This window comes from Podarcis bocagei (genome assembly GCF_964188305.1).
Source record: "Podarcis bocagei genome assembly, chromosome: 1".
In the NCBI taxonomy this organism is placed as follows: Eukaryota; Metazoa; Chordata; class Lepidosauria; order Squamata; family Lacertidae; genus Podarcis; species Podarcis bocagei.
In genome coordinates, this window is record NC_138125.1 from 135,081,545 (window position 1) to 135,102,567 (window position 21,023).

The 21,023-nt window shown below is 45.0% G+C and overlaps 1 protein-coding gene across 3 annotated transcripts in view; it reads left to right on the top strand.

Moving 5' to 3' along the window:
- PTH2R (parathyroid hormone 2 receptor) overlaps positions 1–21,023 on the top strand; it is a 57,930-nt gene that overhangs the window by 18,587 nt on the left and 18,320 nt on the right. For all 3 annotated transcript variants that reach the window (XM_081174907.1, XM_081174908.1, XM_081174909.1), the window contains 2 exons: positions 171–324; positions 10,874–10,934. In XM_081174907.1, the coding sequence (XP_081031033.1) occupies positions 171–324; positions 10,874–10,934 (215 nt within the window). The remainder of the gene's footprint in view (positions 1–170; positions 325–10,873; positions 10,935–21,023) is intronic.

Here is a 21,023-nt window from a genome sequence, read left to right on the forward strand (position 1 = left end):
TACTGAACAACATTAGTTAACATGAGTCATAGCCTTGGCCTTGGCCTTGATGCCAAATTAATAAGGCCATTGAAACTGGAAGTCTAGGATAAATATGCAAGTATACTACTACATTTAACTGTTTCCCTGACCACCACAACTGTGCTGCTTTATTTTGAACCGATTGACAGGTCTGGTGCAAGATTACTGTGGTGATGTTTATTTACTTCTTGACGACCAACTACTACTGGATCTTGGTTGAAGGCCTCTATCTGCACAGCTTAATATTTGTGGCTTTCTTTTCGGATACCCAGTACCTGTGGGGTTTCATCTTAACAGGCTGGGGTAAGGTACATTTGTCTCTCATTGAAGCATTGTCTTTCCATTTAAAGCTAGATCGTTGTTGTTGTTTAGTCATTTAGTCGTGTCTGACTCTTCGTGACCCCCATGGACAAGAACATGCCAGGCACTCCTGTCTTCCACTGTGTCCCGCAGTTCTGTCCATTCTAACATTATCTCTTGGGCAATGCTTTTCTATTTTTTTTTTTTTAATTCTTTTTGCAAACCACAAAATCAGAAGGGGGTGGTTTACATATTTTCTCAGTTTTGTGAGTTAGGTCCAAACTGGCAGTGCAATGCTGAGGATGCTTACTGAAGAAGAAGCCCCACTGTGTTCTGCAGAACTTGTTTCCAGGGAAGCGTGCAAGGATTGCAGCCAAAATAAGTTTTGCGTAGGTCCTAGTAAAATTGGTATGGGTGATACCCAGCTATGATGGGATGATTAGCTGCTTGTGCGTAAAATCGTGGTCCCTCAGAGTTTGTGCAACTCCACAAACCTCTGTGTGTGACAGAGCTCCTCAAACATGTCTGCCCTAGTCACTCGTAGATTCCGACAGTGGTTGTCTGCGGAAGCGCTTCCAGCATAGAAGCTCCTTAACGGAAACGCGTCTTCTGGACTCACGACGTGGCAGCTTCCGGCGAAGCATGGGTCTCCCTATGGGAGCTTCTGACACCTCCCCGCTGTTCTCGCTGGACGTGTCCCTGATCCCTCCCTCTTCCCTGCTAGTTCCTGCATTTGCTGCTGCGTCTCTCTCCGCATTCATGAGACCTTCCTCCAGAGACCCCTCTCTCCCCCTGCTGGTCCCTGCTTTCGCTGCTGACTCCTTCCCAGCCTCTGTGAGCCCTTCCACCTCCCTTTCCTCCGATGGCAGTTCCCTGACATCCACCTCCCCTCCAGGGCCCCCTTCCCCCCCGCCCATTCTCTCTCCTCTGGGCGGTGAGGAGATAAAACCCCGAAAAGAATCCTCTTCATCTTCCGACGTCTCGAACATTTCCCTCCATCAGTCTTCGTTCCGGCTCACTGAATCCTCCTCCTCCTCGGAATCGGGGAACCCCTCCAACTCTTCTTCTTCGTCGGTGGTGGCAAAGTATTCCCTCCGGAACCTCGCCACTGGCTGAGGTTTGCGTGGGAACCTCTGATGAAAAGTTTCTATTAAAACCTCGTCACCTACATCCTCTGCCATGACCCAGGTGTTTTCCGACTCCGGTTCCCCTTCCCACATTACCAAATACTCTACTTGATCTCCCTTCCACCTGGAATCGAGAATCTCCGCTACATGGTAGCTGTGTTCCTTCTCCTCCATTGCTGGTCCCCTATTGACCCTCCCTTCTCTGTCCCCTTTATACGGTGACAGCAGCGACCTGTGGAAAACTGGGTGCAGCTTCATGTGGTTCGGTAACCGGAGTCTGAAAGCCACTGGGTTGACCTGCTGCGTGACTTCAAATGGGCCCAGTCTTTTGGGTCTTAACTTCTTACAACCCCCTTTGAATGGTAACCCTTGGGTTGACAGCCACACCTGGTCCCCCACCCTAATGGTTTCACCTTCTCTTCTGTTTTTGTCTGCCTGCCTCTTATATTCCTCCTTAGCCCTGTTTAAGTTAAGTTGGAGCTGGCGATGGATCGCCTCCATTTCCTCTACGAACTGTTCTGCAGCTGGAACGCTCCAGTTCTCCCCTTCCCCCCCTGGGAAGGCTCGGGGATGGCACCCGTAATTAGCCAAAAAGGGGCTCATCCCCGTGGACACGTTCTCTGCATTGTTGTAGGCAAATTCTGCCAACGCCAGCTTCTCCACCCAATCATTCTCTCTGTCATTCACATAACACCTCAAATATTGCTGGAGGACGCCATTAGCTCTTTCCGCCTGCCCGTTGGTTTCAGGATGCCGGGCAGTTGAGAAATTAACCTCTACATGCAGTAAGCTCATGAGCTTCCTCCAGAACCTGGAAGTAAATTGTTTCCCTCGGTCTGAAACCACCCTCAAGGGGGCGCCATGCAACCTAAACACATTTTCTACAAACAATTTAGCGGTTTCTTCTGCCGTGACCGCATGTGAGCAGGCTATAAAGTGGGCCATTTTGGTTAACAGGTCTACCACAACCATGATGGCTGTTTTCCCTCTGGACCTTGGCAGATCAGTCATGAAATCTATTGCCACTGTTTCCCATGGTCTTTCAGGTGTGGGTAGTGGTTCTAATAACCCTGCCGGTGCCCGCCTCTCCCCCTTGGCTCGTTGGCATTGGTCACACCCTCTCACATACTCCCGCACATCTTCCCTGACCTTGGGCCACCAAAATTCCCTGGTAACCAGCCACATGGTTTTGTGTTGCCCAAAATGCCCTGCTGTGGGGCTATCGTGCAGTTGCTTGAGTACCTTCTCCCTCAATTCACCTTCAGGTATATATAACGCTCCCTTGTAATACAACGCCCCGTTTCTCTCCTCAAAACCCCCGGGTTTGTCTCCCTCCCTCCTGAGACCCCTGAGTTTGTCCTGGGCGTATTCATCATGCACCGTTCCCTCTACCAGTTCCCTTTGCCCCACCAATGCCGCCCCACACACCCAGCGGTCCTCTGGAATGACATGGGTCTCTTCGGGTGCTCCCTCCCCCTCCAAATATTCAGGTTTGCGTGAGAGAGCGTCCGCCCTAACGTTCTCTGGGCCTGGCACGTAACAAATCTCAAAGTTAAATTTGGAAAACTCCTGGGCCCATCTCAACTGCCGTTGGTTGAGCACTCGCGCAGTTCTCCAATACTCTAGGTTCTTATGGTCCGTGCACACTTGCACCTTATGTTGTGCACCAATTAGCAGGTGCCTCCATCTCCGGAAAGCCTCATGGATAGCAAGAAGTTCTCGATCGTACACCGTGTAGTTCCTCTCGGATTTGTTCAGTTTTCGCGAAAAAAAGCACACGGTCTCCACTCTGACTCCTCCCCCCCGGCTGCAGGAGGAGCACCGCCCCAATGGCTCTGTCTGATGCGTCTGTTTCGACTCTCATCTTTTTTTGTAAATCCACATGCAGAAGTTGTTCTTCAGAGGCGAAGGCCCTTTTTAGCTCCTCAAAAGCTCGCTCCGCCTCCTCAGTCCAAACAAATTTCTTCTTACTGCTGAGACAGTCCGTTATGGGCGCCGTCAGGTGGGCAAAGTTTCGGATAAACTTACGATAAAAGTTCCCAAACCCTAGGAACCTCTGCACATCCTTCTTGGTTTTGGGAGTTTTCCATTCCAGCACTGCCTGGACCTTGCCGGGATCCATAGCCAATCCCTTGTCTGACAGGCGGTACCCCAGGAACTCTACCTCCTTGGTATGAAACTGACACTTCTCCAGTTTCACCCACAGCCGGTTGTCTAGCAGCCTGCGCAACACTTCTCTGACGTCTCTCACATGCTGCTCCTCATTCTCAGAATACACCAACACGTCATCCAGGAAGGCCACGCAATTCTTGTACAGCAAAGGCCCTAGTACGTGGTTCATCAGCGATTGAAAGCACGCTGAGCCTGCTTGTAATCCAAATGGCATAACTAAATATTCAAATGCCCCCAAAGGGGTGAACATGGTGGTTTTCCATTCATCCCCTTTCCTTATACGTATCAGGTTGTACGCCCCCCTTAGATCCAGCTTTGTAAAAATCTTTCCCTTCCTCACCCTGGTCAAAATGTCATCAATCCTGGGCATAGGGAAAGCCACTGGTTCTGTCACTGCATTTAACCCCCTGAAGTCACACACAAGTCTCGGCTTGTCCGTGTTCTTTTTATCCACAAAAAACACTGGGCTACCCCCCGCTGCTTTGGACTCTCTGATGAAGCCTCTCTTCAGGTTCTTGTCAATGAACTCTCGCAGCTCCTGCATTTCCTTGTCTGACATGGCATACAACTTGCCTACAGGAAGCTGTGCTCCAGGGAGTAAATTGATCTGACAGTCAAAGGGCCTATGCGGGGGTAGTTGGTCGGCTTCCTTCTCGCTGAACACGTCTCTGAGATCTGCATATTGTGGTGGTACCTTCACCTTCTCCATTACTTCTGTCCCTGCTAGGGTGGCTTGGGCCCCTGCTGAACCCTTTTCCCCTTTGCAGTGTTCTAAGCAATGTGCTGAACCAAAGGAAACCACTCTCTGATGCCAGCCAACCAGCGGATCATGTAGCGCTAGCCAGCTCATTCCCAAAATAATGGGAGCGCCTCCCAAGGTGGCCACATTAAACGCTATCAGTTCTGTGTGCCTTGCCACCCTCATTATCATTGGGACGGTCTGCAAGCTGACTCCTCCTCCCAACAACTCCCTGCCATCGATCGTGGTCACCTGCAGGGGGTTGCTTAAAGGGATCATCTGTATCTGGTGTTCAGCAGCAAACTCTTTGCTCATAAAATTGCAGGAGCTGCCTGAGTCCAACAGCGCCTTTATCTTTAGGGGGTGTCCATTTTGCAGCTCTAGCGACACTTCAATCACTAGAGCAGGTTGAGGAGCTTCTGGCATGGGCACTTTCACTGCTCTTTGGCCTGGCTGCTGTGCCCCGACTGTGGCAACCAGGCGTTGGCTTTTACCTGCTCCGGTTCTCCCTGCTCTCTTCCCTCAACAGCTCCCACCATCCCTTGCCATTCCTTCCTCTGGGGGCAGACTCTGGCAAAGTGGCCTGGCTGTTGGCAGAGATAGAATTTCCGGGCGCCTTTTCCCTCCTTCTTAGCCCCCTCACTGGGCTTTGAAACTGTGAGTGCGCGCGCTGTTCCGATTTCCATCGGCTCTGCCGGCGGGAAAGTTGTCTCTGGAATCTCAGGAATGCGGAACTCCTTCCAGCGTTCCCCTTTCCCTTCCCGCCTCTCCAAAGCTCTCGCCTCCTGGCGCGCTCCTATGGTCAGCGCAGATTTAGTCAGCTGATCCATGGAATCCGCCCTAGGACCCCGGGACAGTTCGTCTTTCACGGCCGAAGCCAGGCCTTCTTCAAATAGCATTTGAATGGGTGCCGCCGATAAGTCCCACCCCAATCTGTGAACCAGCATAGTGAACTCAGTCCAGTACTCACGGACAGATCAGCTTCCCTGCTTGCAAGCCATTAGCTGTCTGCGCACCACTCCTTCCTCAATATCGCTGGAAAACATGAGATCCATTGCACGAAAGAACTTCATGGTGTCCTTTAGTACGTCATTGTGCGTTGCCATCAGGGGCCTAACCCAGTCTCTCGCCCCCCTCTCAAGATGCCCAATCACGAAAGCAACTCGCGATTCCTCGTCAGGGAATTCATCAAACTGCACATTGAGAGCATATTGCATCTCTGTTCTAAAGGCATGATAGTCCTTGGGGTCCCCCCCAAATTTCTGCACCAATCCTGGTACCTTTCTGTTGAACTGGGTGGCTCTCCCCTTCTTGTCTGCATCCTGAGCCCTTCTCTCCTCAAGCCTAGCCGTCTGCAGCGCCAATTGGATTTCCAACGCTCGGTACCTATCTTCCAAGCTTGGACCCGCTCCAACTCCTGCCTCTCCGGCTCCGGCTGGGTCGCTCATGATGCCTTCTCCTGCACAGGCAGCTTACAAAGACTGTCGGAATGCTATGATGGGATGATTAGCTGCTTGTGCGTAAAATCGTGGTCCCTCAGAGTTTGTGCAACTCCACAAACCTCTGTGTGTGACAGAGCTCCTCAAACATGTCTGCCCTAGTCACTCGTAGATTCCGACAGTGGTTGTCTGCGGAAGCGCTTCCAGCATAGAAGCTCCTTAACGGAAACGCGTCTTCTGGACTCACGACGTGGCAGCTTCCGGCAAAGCATGGGTCTCCCTATGGGAGCTTCTGACACCTCCCCGCTGTTCTCGCTGGACGTGTCCCTGATCCCTCCCTCTTCCCTGCTAGTTCCTGCATTTGCTGCTGCGTCTCTCTCCGCATTCATGAGACCTTCCTCCAGAGACCCCTCTCTCCCCCTGCTGGTCCCTGCTTTCGCTGCTGACTCCTTCCCAGCCTCTGTGAGCCCTTCCACCTCCCTTTCCTCCGATGGCAGTTCCCTGACACCAGCTTATCGGTTTTGCTACTGCAAGGATAGCCATCTGTCATGGATGCTTTAGCTGAGATTCCTGCATTTCAGGGGGGGTGGACTGGATGACTCCCGGGGTCCCTTCCATCTCTACGATTCTATGATTCTAAGGAGTTCTAGTTGTGCACTGGAACTCCCTACCTCTCTGTTGGGATGCGTCCAAGGGAACAGGGGCAATTGGCAGGCCCCCAGCTGGCTCCAGCCCACCGGCCGGCAGCCGTGCGAACTCCGGTCCTTGGATCAGCATGTAACTGCGACCTGAGCTTCAGAAGCCATCAGAAGCTGGGCAGCCAAGCCAGCAGAGATAAGAACTCTTCGCAACGGAAGGGCAGAGAGAGACTGTGTAAAGCGTATTTACAGGCATTTTATTCAGCATCAGCACAAAGGAAAAACATGTCTGCTCTCCTTTGTGTCCAAGCAAAAGGGCAAAAGCTATACACACAAACGGAAGTTCCCAGCAAGATGTGCTGTGCTGTGCTGGAGTGTAAACAGGCATGTGACACACAACAGTCATGCCTGTTCCTCTTCAGGTGGAACGGAATATTCTAACACTCTCCTCTCCCTGCACACACCCTAAATTTGTTCTGGGGGAGTTCCCTCAACCCTCCAGAGCAGATTTACAGGACGTGCAGGACTGATGGTGCTGTGACTTAAGTCACAATGATTTCAGCAGGACTTAAGTGGAACGAACATGCAGTGCAATTGTATGCACGCTTACTCAGAAGTTCAATAGGATTTTTGTTGTTGTTTAGTCGTGTCTGACTCTTCGTGACCCCATGGACCAGAGCTCACCAGGCACTCCTGTCTTCCACTGCCTCCCGCAGTTTGGTCAAACTCAAGCTGGTAGCTTCAAGAACACTGTCCAACCATCTTGTCCTCTGTTGTCCCCTTCTCCTTGTGCCCTGCATCTTTCCCAACATCAGGGTCTTTTCCAGGGAGTCTTCTCTTCTCATGAGGTGGCCAAAGTATTGGAGCCTCAGCTGTACTTCCAGTGAGCACTCAGGGCTGATTTCCTTCAGAATGGATAGGTTTGTTCTTCTTGCAGTCCATGGGACTCTCAAGAGTCTCCTACAGCACCATAATTCAAAAGCATCCATTCTTCGGCGATCAGCCTTCTTTATGGTCCAGCTCTCACTTCCACACATCACTACTGGGAAAACCATAGATTTTACTATACGGACCTTTGTTGGCAAGGTGATGTCTCTACTTTTTAAGATGCTGTCTAGGTTTGTCATTGTTTTTCTCCCAAGAAGCAGGCATCTTTTAATTTCGTGACTGCTGTCACCATCTGCAGTGATCATGGAGCCCAAGAAGGTAAAATCTCTCACTGCAATAGGATTTACTTCCATGTAATTAGGATTGCAGCCTTAGCCTAGATACAAATTTATTTCATGAATATTTCACAAAAGAATGTCTCCCAAATGCTAAAACTTCTAATCAGATAATCATTGTACTTAAAAAATAGTGAATAGGAGCAAAACGTTAACAATATTTATTGTTCCAACGTAACACAAACTTTAGTGAGAAATCTTTGATCTTTTGCACTGCCTTGCAGTCTCAGAGTCGTATATAATTTGTCATTTTTGCTACAATGGCAATGCCCAAATCTTTTTTTAAAAATCAACCCAAAAAATCATCAGACTTTATAATGCATATCAGGATCCAAATCTGATTTGTGGCAAATCGCCCATCGTCCAGCAACTCCCTCTTCCTCATCTCCTGTCCAGGACGGCCCACAGCCTTGCAGAAAGGCTTTAGGGACACAAGTGTCTGAAGGGAAGAAAAGAAACATCCCTTCCCTCTGTGAACTTCCTTGAGTTAACTGTCTTAGGATTCAAGCCCACCTCTGCTGCCGCAACCCTCTGGTCTCTCATTGTGGTGTAAAATCCCTTTTCTGGACTTGCCACTGAAGACAAGAGGCTCACAGGATGGTATGCTGCTTCGCAGAAAAGCACCTAGAGAAACCTGCCATGTCTAGGAGAACCCTGGACCTTTTCTTCCTTACGTTTAGTTCAGGACCATTCCGTCATGTGAGACCTCGGGCGCTGCCTGAAATGGTTCAGTCCAGACACAGCTTTACCACCATCAAGTGAAATTGAGGAGTCTGTTGGTCTGTAGTTTGCTAGCAGCATCCGTGTCTCATAAAGGATTGTTTGGCCTCTGTCTGCCTTGTTCTCTGCTCTATCCATGCCTCTGTGCATGTCGCAGTTCTCGCTTGTGCTTGAAGAGCTGTCTAGCTAATGAGACACTTGAGGCAGGAGGCAACCCACTCCCTGTCTGTGCTGTGTCAGTGCTTCTGTGTGCAGGCTTGATGTGAGGGAAGTTTCTGTGCACAACTTAGACCCCGAGTGATTTACGTTAACAAGCTCCCATCAGAACTAAGGCTGCTATATTTTGTCAAGATGCAAGGCTAGGAGTTTCCAAATATGATGTGAAGCAGGGACCGTGACTAACTGTAAGTTTTAATTCCTTTGAAAGCGAAATGCCAAATTCACCTGGTTCTTTCACTGTTTGGGGAGGTGAGGTACACATAATAATGTGAAACTGGCTTACACTGAATCAGACCGAATCAAAATAGTGTTTGAATCTAGCAGGATAGAGGTGTATTTGATCATCACATTCCTTGCTTCTGACTATTGCCTCTGCTTAATACTTCTGAGAGACTCTGAAGCACTAACATAACCTGCAAGTTCCTGTTCGACCAGAAACAACAGATTAATTTCAATTTGCCTGGAGGCAGATTTCATTAAAGACAAATTTTAAACGCATTTCCCCCTTAAGCTTGGAGCTATTAAAGCCACAAAGTTCTGATTCAAGAGCTAAAAGATGGCCGCTTTTTTACTCTCAAGCTCTCTTTTAAGTCAATTTAATGTTGGCAGAAGATCTTTTAAAATAAACACTATTATTATATTATTCTAGGCTGGTTATAAATACCTTACTAGGAAATATGTCCTATTGAAATAAATTGAACTTATTTCCAAGTAGACTACTAGGATCAAACCATGGCACCAAACAATGTCCACTAGAACTCATTTAGGTATATTTCATGTGGTTGCAAAATCTCATTGCTAGAGTTTAATTTGAAGGAGCTCTGGTTATTATGTTGGGGGAGTTTCAATATTAGCTAATGGAATTATATAATAATAAAATCCTAATATAATAACACTCTTACAGATGCCAACAACAGCTAAAATATGTAGAAAATAATTGCTGAGGTGTGTGGGTCCCAAAATAAATAAGCTTTTGACAAATTCACATTTATTTTGGGAATGTTTGAAGATAAAATAATATTGGAAAACCGTTCTGTGGTATATTCATCAAATTACAGGTTATGAAATTGCTCTGAATTCAGTAGGTGTGTTATTAAATCATCAAGTGCTAAGTGACACTGATTTGGAAGAAGCAATAAATTTATTCAGTAGGCACTAAGGTGACAATTGCTCATTATTGGGGGAAAACCTCTTCCTCCTTCAGTGCCAGAGTGGTTATATACAGTAGCTATAATGATGTGCAGGTACATATCTTATCTGTTCAGAGAGGAGATACCATGCAAAACAGCATTATTCAGAAATGGACCACGTTCTTTCAACCAAGTGCTCAAAAAGTGGAAAGAGAAGGAGAAGGGGTCTGTTTCAAAGTAGGACATGGTTATATCCCTTAAGTTTAGAGTTACCTGAAAAGGTGAGTTCTTCAAGCACTGCAATAAACATGATGAAGATGAAGATGATCATGTTAGGTCACATGCCTTCTTCTCCTTTTTTGATAGCATTATAACTCTTAAAGTAATAATTTTATAGCATTTTTGAATCTGATATGTATGGGTTTTTATTGCCATATTTCTTGGATGTGTGTTTTTTTGGTTTTGGTTTTTTTTACAATCCATTTGATATAAACACTTTTCTTGTATTTTTATGTTTTGTAAATAAAACATGGGCTTCCCCCACCCAAACCTCTGTATGAAACCTCAATAGCCGTCTCACAGTTCATTAATTCTTAGCATCACGTAATCTGGAATTTTTTGTTACTCCAAAGTGCATTGATCAGAATACCCAAAATATCTTAAGTGGGATGTATAAGGCCAAAACTGATTTTATAGATCTAATTCAGATAGTATAAAGTAGTGTACTTTAATCCGAATCGTTCATCTGCACTAGAGCAGGTGTCAGGAAGCTGGCTTCTTTAAATAAACCCTAGTTAAAAGTGACCATAGTTTAGGGTTTGCATGATGATATAAACTGGTTACCGGTCACTGAAATGTGAACTTAGTGGAGGAGGAGATGGGATGGGAAGCAGGTGAGCTTCAGGCTAGCTGCAATTTGTCATCAGCAGAAATTGAAGGTTTTTTTGCTTGCTGTGGATCGCAACCTTTCAGACATTCTGCTTTGTTCATGGGGAAAGGGCACTGTCTGGGTTTTTTTGTGCCTGCTCTTTCTAAACGCTTCAGTTAATATCCTCTGAGTGAGCAGAAATGCATTATAAATTATTCTTTTGTTCCTCAAGGGAAATCTGTTCTAACAGTTGGCAATGAATTTTTCATATTTGTAGGGTTTCCGGCTGTTTTTGTGGTGGCCTGGGGAGTGGTCCGAGCAACCGTGGCAGATGCAAGGTAAGGGAACACTGTCAAGAGAGTTTACTTGAGCTTTCCTTTTTTTTTAATCAATGGATGACTGACACACTGCCATTCAAGTTCTGCATATATTTTGTTTTTTTTTTTTTTTAATAAATTTTTATTGGTTTTACAACATTTTTAAGAAAAACAAACAAACACAAAAAATGACAAACATACACGAATAGTTTCAAAGATATTTTCATAAACCTCTTTTCTTGGACTTCCCCATACCCCCCCTCTCTGCATCCCAATGTCCATATTTCAACTAGCAACTCCCAATTGTTACTTTCTAATCTCTGTCATCTTAGTCCTCTTTTATTGTCTAACCTTGTATCCCTGTACCCTATTGCTTCTGGCAACCACAACATTTTAACATTCATTCAATTTATAGTAGTCCTTAAGATAGCTTTTAAATTTTTTCCATTCTTCTTCCACCGTCTCTTTTCGTTGGTCACGGATTCTGCCTGTCATCTCAGCCAATGTCATATAGTCCATCACTTTCATCTGCCATTCTTCCAGAGTGGGTAAATCTTGTGTCTTCCAATACTTTGCGATGAGTATTCTTGCTGCTGTTGTGGCATACATAAAGAAATTTCTATCTTTCTTTGTCACCAATTGGCCGACAATGCCCAAGAGAAAGGCCTCTGGTTTTTTAGGAAAGGTACATTTAAGTACCTTTTTCATTTCATTATAGATCATTTCCCAGAAGGCCTTTATCTTCGGGCATGTCCACCAAAGGTGATAGAAAGTACCTTCAGTCTCTTTACACTTCCAACATTTATTATCGGGCAAATGGTAAATTTTTGCCAGTTTGACTGGGGTCATGTACCACCTGTAAACCATTTTCATAATGTTTTCCTTTAAGGCATTACATGCCGTAAATTTAATACCGGTGTTCCATAACCATTCCCAGTCATCTGACATAATGTTATGTCCAACATCCTGCGCCCACTTAATCATAGCCGATTTAACTGTTTCATCCTGTGTGTTCCATTTCAACAGCAAGTTATACATTCTAGATAAATTCTTAGTATTGGGTTCTAACAATTCGGTCTCTAGTTTTGATTTCTCCACCTGGAAACCGATTTTCCTATCCTGTTTAAAAAAATTCCATTATTTGGCGATATTGAAACCAATTTTCTACTTTGTGCTTCAATTTCTCCTGACTTTGTAGTTTAAACTTGTCTCCATCCTGTTCTAAGATTTCCCAATACTTCGGCCATCCGACCTCCATATTGAGTTTCTTCACTGCTTTAGCCTCCACTGGTGACACCCATCTAGGGGTTTTATTTTCCAATAGGTCTTTATATCTTATCCAAACATTAAATAATGCTTTTCTAACAATGTGATTTTTAAAAGTACTGTTAACTTTGTCGTACCAAAGATATGCATGCCAACCAAAAGCATTATTGAAACCTTCCAGATCCAAGATGTCCGTGTTCTCGAGGAGCATCCATTCTTTCAGCCAGCAAAAAGCTGCTGCCTCATAGTACAATTTTAGGTCCGGCAGGGCAAAACCCCCTCTTTCTTTAGCGTCAGTCAGTATTTTGAATTTAATTCGGGGCTTTTTGCCCTGCCAGACAAATTTCGAAATGTCTTTGTGCCACCTCTTAAAACATTCCATCTTGTCAAGAATCTGCAAGGTCTGAAACAAAAATAACATTCTAGGCAATACATTCATTTTAATTACTGCAATTCGGCCTAACATTGACAATTTCAGATTTGACCATATTTCTAAATCTTTTTTAATTTCTGACCAACATTTTTCATAATTGTCCTTATACAAATTGACATTCTTAGGTGTTAAGTAAACCCCTAGGTATTTCACCTTCTTGACCACTGTCAAACCTGTTTCCTCCTGAAATTTCTCCTTTTCCATATCTGTTAGGTTTTTCCCTAAAACTTTAGTTTTTTGCTTATTCAACTTAAATCCAGCTACCTGGCCAAATTGTTGTATTATTTCTAAGACCCTTTTCGTACTAGTGTTTGGCTCTTGCAAAGTCAATACTAGGTCATCTGCATACGCTCTTAACTTATACTGTTTAGCTCCGACCTGCACACCTTTGACCTGCTGGTCATTTCTTATCATATTCAGCAACACCTCCAGAACCGAAATGAAAAATAATGGGGAAATTGGGCACCCCTGTCGTGTTCCTTTTTCTATCTTAAGTTCCTCAGTCACAACATTATTTACAATCAGTTTAGCTTTTTGTTCAGAATATATTGCAGCCACACCATTCTCAAAACCCTGGCCTACCCCCATCCCATGAAGATTCTTCCTCATAAAACTCCAAGAGATGTTATCAAAGGCTTTCTCCGCATCCACAAAGATCAATACTGCTTTAGTATTTATATTCACCTCCAGCTTTTCCAAGATGTCTATTACATTCCTTACATTATCTGCTAGGTGTCTTTTAGGGAGAAAGCCTGCTTGGTCTTTATGAATCTTCTCCATCAAAACTCTTTTAAATCTTTTTGCCAAAATGTCTGCAAAAATTTTGTAATCCACATTAAGGAGTGATATTGGGCGGTAGTTCTTGAGTTGGGTCTTTTCAGTCTCTGACTTTGGTATGAGTGAAATATATGCCTCTTTCCACGATTCAGGTGCCCTTTTTCCCTCAAGAATCTCATTACAAACTTCTCTTAGTGGTTGAATCAGCCATTCCTTCAGCGATTTGTAGTATCTAGAAGTCAGTCCATCTGGTCCCGGAGATTTGCCCAGTTGCATATTCTGAATGGCAGCCTCTATCTCTTGTTCTGAGATTCTCTGGTTCAAGTCCATCTTACTTTGCTGAGAGATATTTTGTAATCCATATCTTCCAAGGAATTTGTCTATATCTTCTTCATTTTGCGGGCCTTGGGTGTAGAGTTTTTTGAAATAACTTAAAAAGCAATTTCTAATTTCATTGGGTTTAGATATGTTCTTTCCATCCACCTCTAGGCTTGTAACTGTATTTAGTTTCTGCCTTTTCTTCAATTGCCATGCCAAAAGTTTGCCACATTTATTTGCTGATTCAAAAGTCTTTTGCTTCATTTGCTTTATCTTCCATTCAATCTCTTGGTTCATCAATTCCATATATTGAGTTTGATATAACTTGATCTCTCTTAAAATGTCCTGAGACTTTGGTTTTGTTCTTAATTTCCTCTCTCCTTCCTTTATCATTTCCAAGATCTTCTCTTTTTTCTCATTTTGTTTTTTCCTCTTTATTGAATTTTGTTGAATCAAAAATCCTCTCATAACAGCTTTACTTGCGTCCCAGATCACTCTTTTCTCCACGTCGGTCCTCAAATTTATTTCAAAATAGTCTTTTAGAGTCTTTTGGGCCTTCTTGAGAATCTCCTTATCTCGAAAGAGGGTGTCATTCATTCTCCATCTAAATTGACCAGTTATTGTAAGTTTCATCTCCATCTTCACGGCGTTATGGTCGGAGCAAGTTTTTGGGCAGATTTCCACTTTCTTAATCTTTGGAGCCATTCCACTAGTAACCCAGATTTGATCAATTCTGGTCCAGGTCATCATTGCTTGGGAGAAAAAGGTTCCCTCTCTCTCCAGAGGGTTCCTTGTTCTCCAAATGTCTATCAAATCCATATTTTCAGTCATTTCGAAAAAAGTCTTAGGGAGCCTCCCTTCTTTGGTGACTGTTAGTCTTTGTGCCTTATCCATATTAGTGGAGACCACACCATTCATGTCTCCCATGATTATCATATTGTAATCCAGATAGTCCATCAAAGTTTCATGGAGTCTCTTAAAGAAGTCAGATTTGCCTTCATTTGGTGCGTAAATTCCCACAACTAGGAATTTTTCTCCTTGTACTTGTATCTCCACAGCCAGGTATCTCCCTTGTTCATCTTTGAATATCATTTTTGGAGCCCATTTCTCCTTCACATATATTACCACTCCTCTCTTCTTAACTTTATCTGATGAAATAAATTCTTGTCCCAGCCTTTTATTTGTGAGTAGTCTCCTGTGGGCTCTGGTTATGTGGGTTTCTTGTAAACATATCAAGTCCAGTTGTTCTCTATTCAATATATGAAATACTTGTCTTCTCTTCAAAGGCCCATTGAGCCCATTACAATTCCAGCTAAGGAATTGTAGAGCCATCTTGCTATTTTCTTAAGGCTCCTCCGACAGCTCCAAGTTGTTGCTCTTCTTCTGATGGTGGTGGTTTTTGTCCAATCGAGAGATTCAGGATATCCAGTGCTCTCCTCTGTTCTGCAAGTACGTCCACAGTCCCCTTCTGTAGGTCCTCCTGGTATCTTGCCAAAAATTTGTCTTTGTCTTGAATTGTCTTTATTTTCACTTTCTTTGCCTTGTAGTCAAATGACAGTCCTTGTGGGAACTCCCACCTGAAGCGGATAGAATTTTTCTTTAACAAAAGAACCAAGTCCTTGTAGAAGTTTCTTAAATCCAAAATGTATTTTGGTATGTCTTTAAAGATCTGTACAGCTGAATTTCCAATTTGCAAGGCCTTTTCAAAGTGTAGTCCTAAAATTTTATCTCTTTCCTCCTTAGATCTGAGTGTGATCAGACAATCTCTCGGTGTCTTTCTATCTTGCTTTTTACCCAATCTAAAGGCAGTTGTGATTTTGAATTCGTCTTCCTCAAGGTCCCAACAATCCGCAAACTCCCGTGTCAAATATTCCACAAGGTTGTCTCTTTCATTCTCCGGAATCAGTCTTAATTTTAAGTTTCTCTCTTTCCTCTGTAACTCCCACAAGGCCAAAGTTGCATCATGCTCATAGACCTTCTTGGCAAGTGGCTCTAATTTCTCCTGCGTCTCTCCAGCAGTGGCTTTGGCCTCTTCGGCAATTTGGCGCGTGGTGGCGTTTTCCTCGACCAGTTTGTTTATAGATTCTGTATTCTGGTTTAATCTTGTTGATATTTCTGTTAATTTTTGTGTGTTCTCTGAAGTCAAGTTCTGCATATATTTTGAGTATACACTGACGTAGAACTGAAGGTAGCGGTTTGAAGAAAATATATCTGCAGTGCACCCTTCTGAGACTGTTAATGGAAAATATGCTCAAGGTCCCTGTTTAGACCAGGCCTCCCACATTGCCTCCATTTATAAAAGTTTTAAACAGGCAAGTATTTTGTAATGTTATTTATTTCATGCAATTTATTCACTGCTTGATTGTAAAAGAGTGTGTGAGAGAAAAAACTATCGGAGCGGTTTACAAGAGTGGCTTGGGCAATCCACTGACAAGATAAGTGGCATATAAATGTCAAAATTATTATTATTACATATATGTTCTATTGTAAACTGTCCATATTTGATGTTGGCTCATGTATCAGTGTGAACTACCCTGGAATCATTTGGCAAAGGGTAAAGGGACCCTGGTCCAGTCGCAGGACACTCTGGGGTTGCGGCGCTCATCTCGCTTTATTGGCCGAGGGAGTCATGTGTCCAGCATGACTAAGCCACTTCTGGCGAACCAGAGCAGTGCACAGAAACACCGTTTACCTTCCCACCGTAGCGGTACCTATTTATCTACTTGCACTTTGATGTGCTTTCGAACTGCTGACAACTACGTAATTGCTATAACTTTTTTGTTAATTCTGATCCCTTCAAAAACCAAATTGCAGGTAGCTACGGAGAACAATGGCACTATAAAACAAATTTATAGTAATTTTACTAAATGATTTTTTCAAGCTAGCTTTTTGAAAACTGTAGCCCGGTTTTTAAAATTTAATTCTTCCCCTGTTCTGTTCTGAACGTTGAACGGGGAAGGGGCTCCTTCACCTTTCACGGTTGTGTCGGAGAGAACTCCGGGCAGGCTTGGCTTGGCCTTCAAGTCACAGAGGCTGAAATTCCCTCTTCTGTTAAGGTTGCAAAAGCCCTCTCTTCTTTTGCATCTGGAACACCCTATTTAAATGTCACAGCAATATCGATATATGTTTATCTCATTTGGAGCAGTGAGATATATTTCACTTATTGCAGACTTGTTTCTTTCCAACCCCTCAGACAGATCTTTGAGCAGTGGTGCTTTCTGAATGCACTTGGCTTGAATTTCCTCGACTGGGGGCTTATCCAAACTTCCTCTTCCCCGGCTGCTTTCCCCCTCAGGAAAACTGCTCTTTGGCGAGGTTTCCATGGATTGCTGTTTGTTCTGATTTAGCACCAAAGAGTGGATTTTCCCGAGGAAAGCAGTGGGGCAGAGGCAAAACCCCTCACACCCCTGCTTTCTAGGCATGGGGCGAGTGGAAGCGTAGACCCCTTAAGCATGCTGTGGCAATGTTTTATACTGGGGAAAATTATCCCAGTCACACACCCCTTGCCCCCCACTTCTCCTCAGCAACCGCTTATTGCTGACACTAGGTTTTCTTCTTTACCACCACCACCCGCTTAACATGTGGGGGAAACTTGTGGCTCCTGATCCAGCTGAAGACCACACAAAAAGAGGGCAAGCATATCATCCTACCTAGATCAGGAGCCAAAAAGGTGGGGCTTTGAGGCAGTTTTTTGTTTGCCATTATATTCAGCGAGATAGCTATCAAAGGTGCAATCCAGCCAGAGTTAAGCAATATTAAATTCCACCTTACTTCATTTATATCCCTCTTTTTCTCTGCTGTGTGACTGAAGATTCTGTACCTTGAGGATTCCTGAGCATGTTCCTGTCTAGGACTAGTCACACCCGGAGCTACTTAGAGTCAGAAAGGCTGTTGCATCGTTTGCTGGAAGGCCATGAGACCATTGATGAAAATACAAAATTTAAGGATCCCAACTTAAACCTCCCCCACTTAAATCAATGGTGCCTAACAGTGCTTCATTAGGGCTGTAATGTGTCCAAGTCCATTCGTTCTCTCTCTCAAATTTGCGTCACTGAAATAATAAATTAGCAAATATCTGGAGAAAATTATAGAAAGCTCCCTAAGGATCAGACATGCCATGTATGATCAGTCAGGAGTCCTGCTGATATAAAAAATTGGCACTTGCTAGACTGGATTGCTTTGAGAAGGAAAAAGTAATTGAAAACTTTTAAAAGAGAGCAAGATAACTGGTTATAAGGAAAATTAATTCTTTTTCACAGGCCAGGCTCCTTACTTGGACAGCCTTCTAGAGTGAGCTGCAGGCTACAGACAGATGCTCTTATCTATCAGCAGCTGAGGTTTCAGAAGCCAATCTGAGGACAAATAGCTTAGAATCATTGAACCACAGAATGGTAGAGTTGGAACGGACCCTGTGGGTCATCTAGTCTAACCCCCTGCAATGCAGGAAATCTCAGCACACAGTCTCCCATCCAATGTGAAACCACACCAGACCCTGCTTAGCTTTGCAAATGTGTTACCAGTTTTGTTCCTTGCCTCCGGTACTCCTACTAGAGGGGAAGGTCGGAATCAAGACTTGAGCCCAGCCTGAAGAGAAGGCAGCCTTGTCGCCTGCTGATTTGTGCTGCAGGAACACACCCCTGTGCTCTCAGCCAGCATGCGTATTATTGAAGTACGTGCAGAGAGTCCCTTCACACACTGGCCAGGGATGCAAACAGATTCCTGCTCGGCTTGCTTGTTCTCACTTTGTCACCAGTTAACATTAAAAAGTCACAATTGCTCTGATTGCTCCTACTAGTTTTCCTTCTGTGGGCCTTCCCAACCTCAGGGGAGAATGATTTCCACCCCCCTCCACCGCCCCTTTTTCTATTTAAGGTTATTTTTTAAGGGAAATGACTGCTGTGCACACATTTTGTTGTTGTTGTTTAGTCGTTTAGTCATGTCCGACTCTTCGTAACCCCATGGACCAGAGCACACCAGGCACTCCCGTCTTCCACTCCCTCCCGCAGTTTGGTCAAACTCATGCTGGTAGCTTCGAGAACACTGTCCAACCATCTCATCCTCTGTCGTCCCCTTCTCCTTGTGCCCTCCATCTTTCCCAATATCAGGGTCTGTTCCAGGGAGCCTTCTCTTCTCATGAGGTGGCCAAAGTATTGGAGCCTCAGCTTCACGATCTGTCCTTCCAGTGAGCACTCAGGGCTGATTTCCTTAAGAATGGATCTGTTTGATCTTCTTGCAGTCCATGGGACTCTCAAGAGTCTCCTCCAGCACCATAATTCAAAAGCATCCATTCTTCAGCGATCAGCCTTCTTTATGGTCCAGCTCTCACTTCCATACATCACTTCGAAAGGGTGGTGGTGGTGGAGGAATAATCTGAGTTTAGGGCTGTAGTACACCCCCCCCCCCGCTTTTCCCTGCACCAAGTAACCCACCCAGTTCTACTTCTCCCGTTCCATATATTCCATTGCAGTGATTTTTGAGTTGAAAGAGCAGGCTCGCCCATATGCTACACTTAATGAACATTGTGTGCAAATTAGCTGGTGGTTTATCAAAAAAGAAAATGAAAAAGAGAGGGGATTAAAATCGGCCAGCCATTCACTGTTCTCGGCACTCAGAAAGGTGTTTTTTTGTCTCCTTTCCCACTTCCTGAGCTCCAGCAGCGGCTAACAAGCAGCTGATATAAATCCCCTCTTTTCCTTTTCCTTTAAAGCACCCATTAACTAATTTGCGCATGGTAGTCATTCCTCCTCTCCATTTATTTCCCACTGCTGGAAATTTACCCGATCGCTTACTAAAGGGAAACGGCGAGGAGTTGCCGAAAGAGAATGGGGCGAAGAAGAAGAGTTTGGATTTGATATCCCGCCTTTCACTCCCTTTAAGGAGTCTCAAAGCGGCTAACATTCTCCTTTCCCTTCCTCCCCCACAACAAACACTCTGTGAGGTGAGTGGGGCTGAGAGACTTCAGAGAAGTGTGACTGGCCCAAGGTCACCCAGCAGCTGCAGGTGGAGGAGCGGAGACGCGAACCCGGTTCCCCAGATTACGAGACTACCGCTCTTAACCACTACACCACACTGGCTCTCAAAAACCACTACACCACACTGGCTCTCTCAGCGAAAGCTGAGCGAGGGGCCAACCGCCTCCTGTCTGGGATGTGGCACTGGCACATGATCTCTGGCTGTTTTGGGCCTTCCATGGATCCAAAAGCCCTGCAAGGTGGAGAAGTCTGGGACAGCACTGAGAAGCATAGTGCGACAGGGCTACACCCAGCAGCCCTATGTTGCTCAGAGTACCAGCTAGCATTTACCAGGAAGTGCCAGGGCAGGCATCAACGATGGGCTTTGGGACTTAGGGGCACTGGCAGTGCCCAGGGATGTCAGCTGCTGACAGCAGATGGTATGTGCCCAAGTAGATAGAAAATGGAAAGCCCCTGACTGTCCCGTTGCAGATACCTGTTGCCACAAGGCAGGCCAAGGCAGTGTTAGTATTTCACTCCTCCCATTGCAAGGATCATCTGAGCCTCTTGTTTACTTTCTGTTCCATGAGAAAGGAAGCCTGTCTGTGTGACTTCCATCTCTGGTACTATTGTACTTTTTCTTTCTGCTCTGTCTTGCGACGAGACAGGATGTCTGTATGAGGGCTGCTCCTTTCAGACGTGCTTATTATGTTCTTTAATCTTAATATTTCTACTAATTACAGATTAAAGAACTTAATAAACATTATGAGGAGGTGAGGAGGTATCTGGGCTGCTTTACTGTTAAGTGGTGGGTGAACATATCAGACGACACAGCGATTCTTCAAACAGCTCTTCTTTATTCGGAGGCCAGAACAGAACTGAACTGAAGGGCTCAGTCAGCCTGCTTATATAGAGCTCCAGTACCTCGTTACTGTAACAACTTTCTAAACTATCCAATCACTGAATGTCACTTTCGATCCTCCATTTGCATACAAACTATCCAATCACTGAATGTCACTTTCGATCCTTCATTTGCATAACTATCTACAGTATCCCCCTGCTGGCCCAGGGTGAGAACTTCAGTACATAACATTTACTATGCTAAGACCGGGTGCTCACAAGAGAGCAGCTGTGAGTCCCAGAACACCAGGACCCCTTCCCAAGAACGCTGCGTAGCTGTTCCAGTTGCCAGAGAGGCCGTGGGGCCTGCAGGAGTGTTCCATTAGGCAGTTGCCTCAGGTGGCAGAATCCAAGGGTGCTTCTGCAGTCATGCCCCTACCCCACTGCTCCCACTGGGATCTCCCAATCTGTGTGCCCGCGAAGGCTGTTGTGAGGTTGCACCAGAACCCAGAAGCCGCAGCTGTT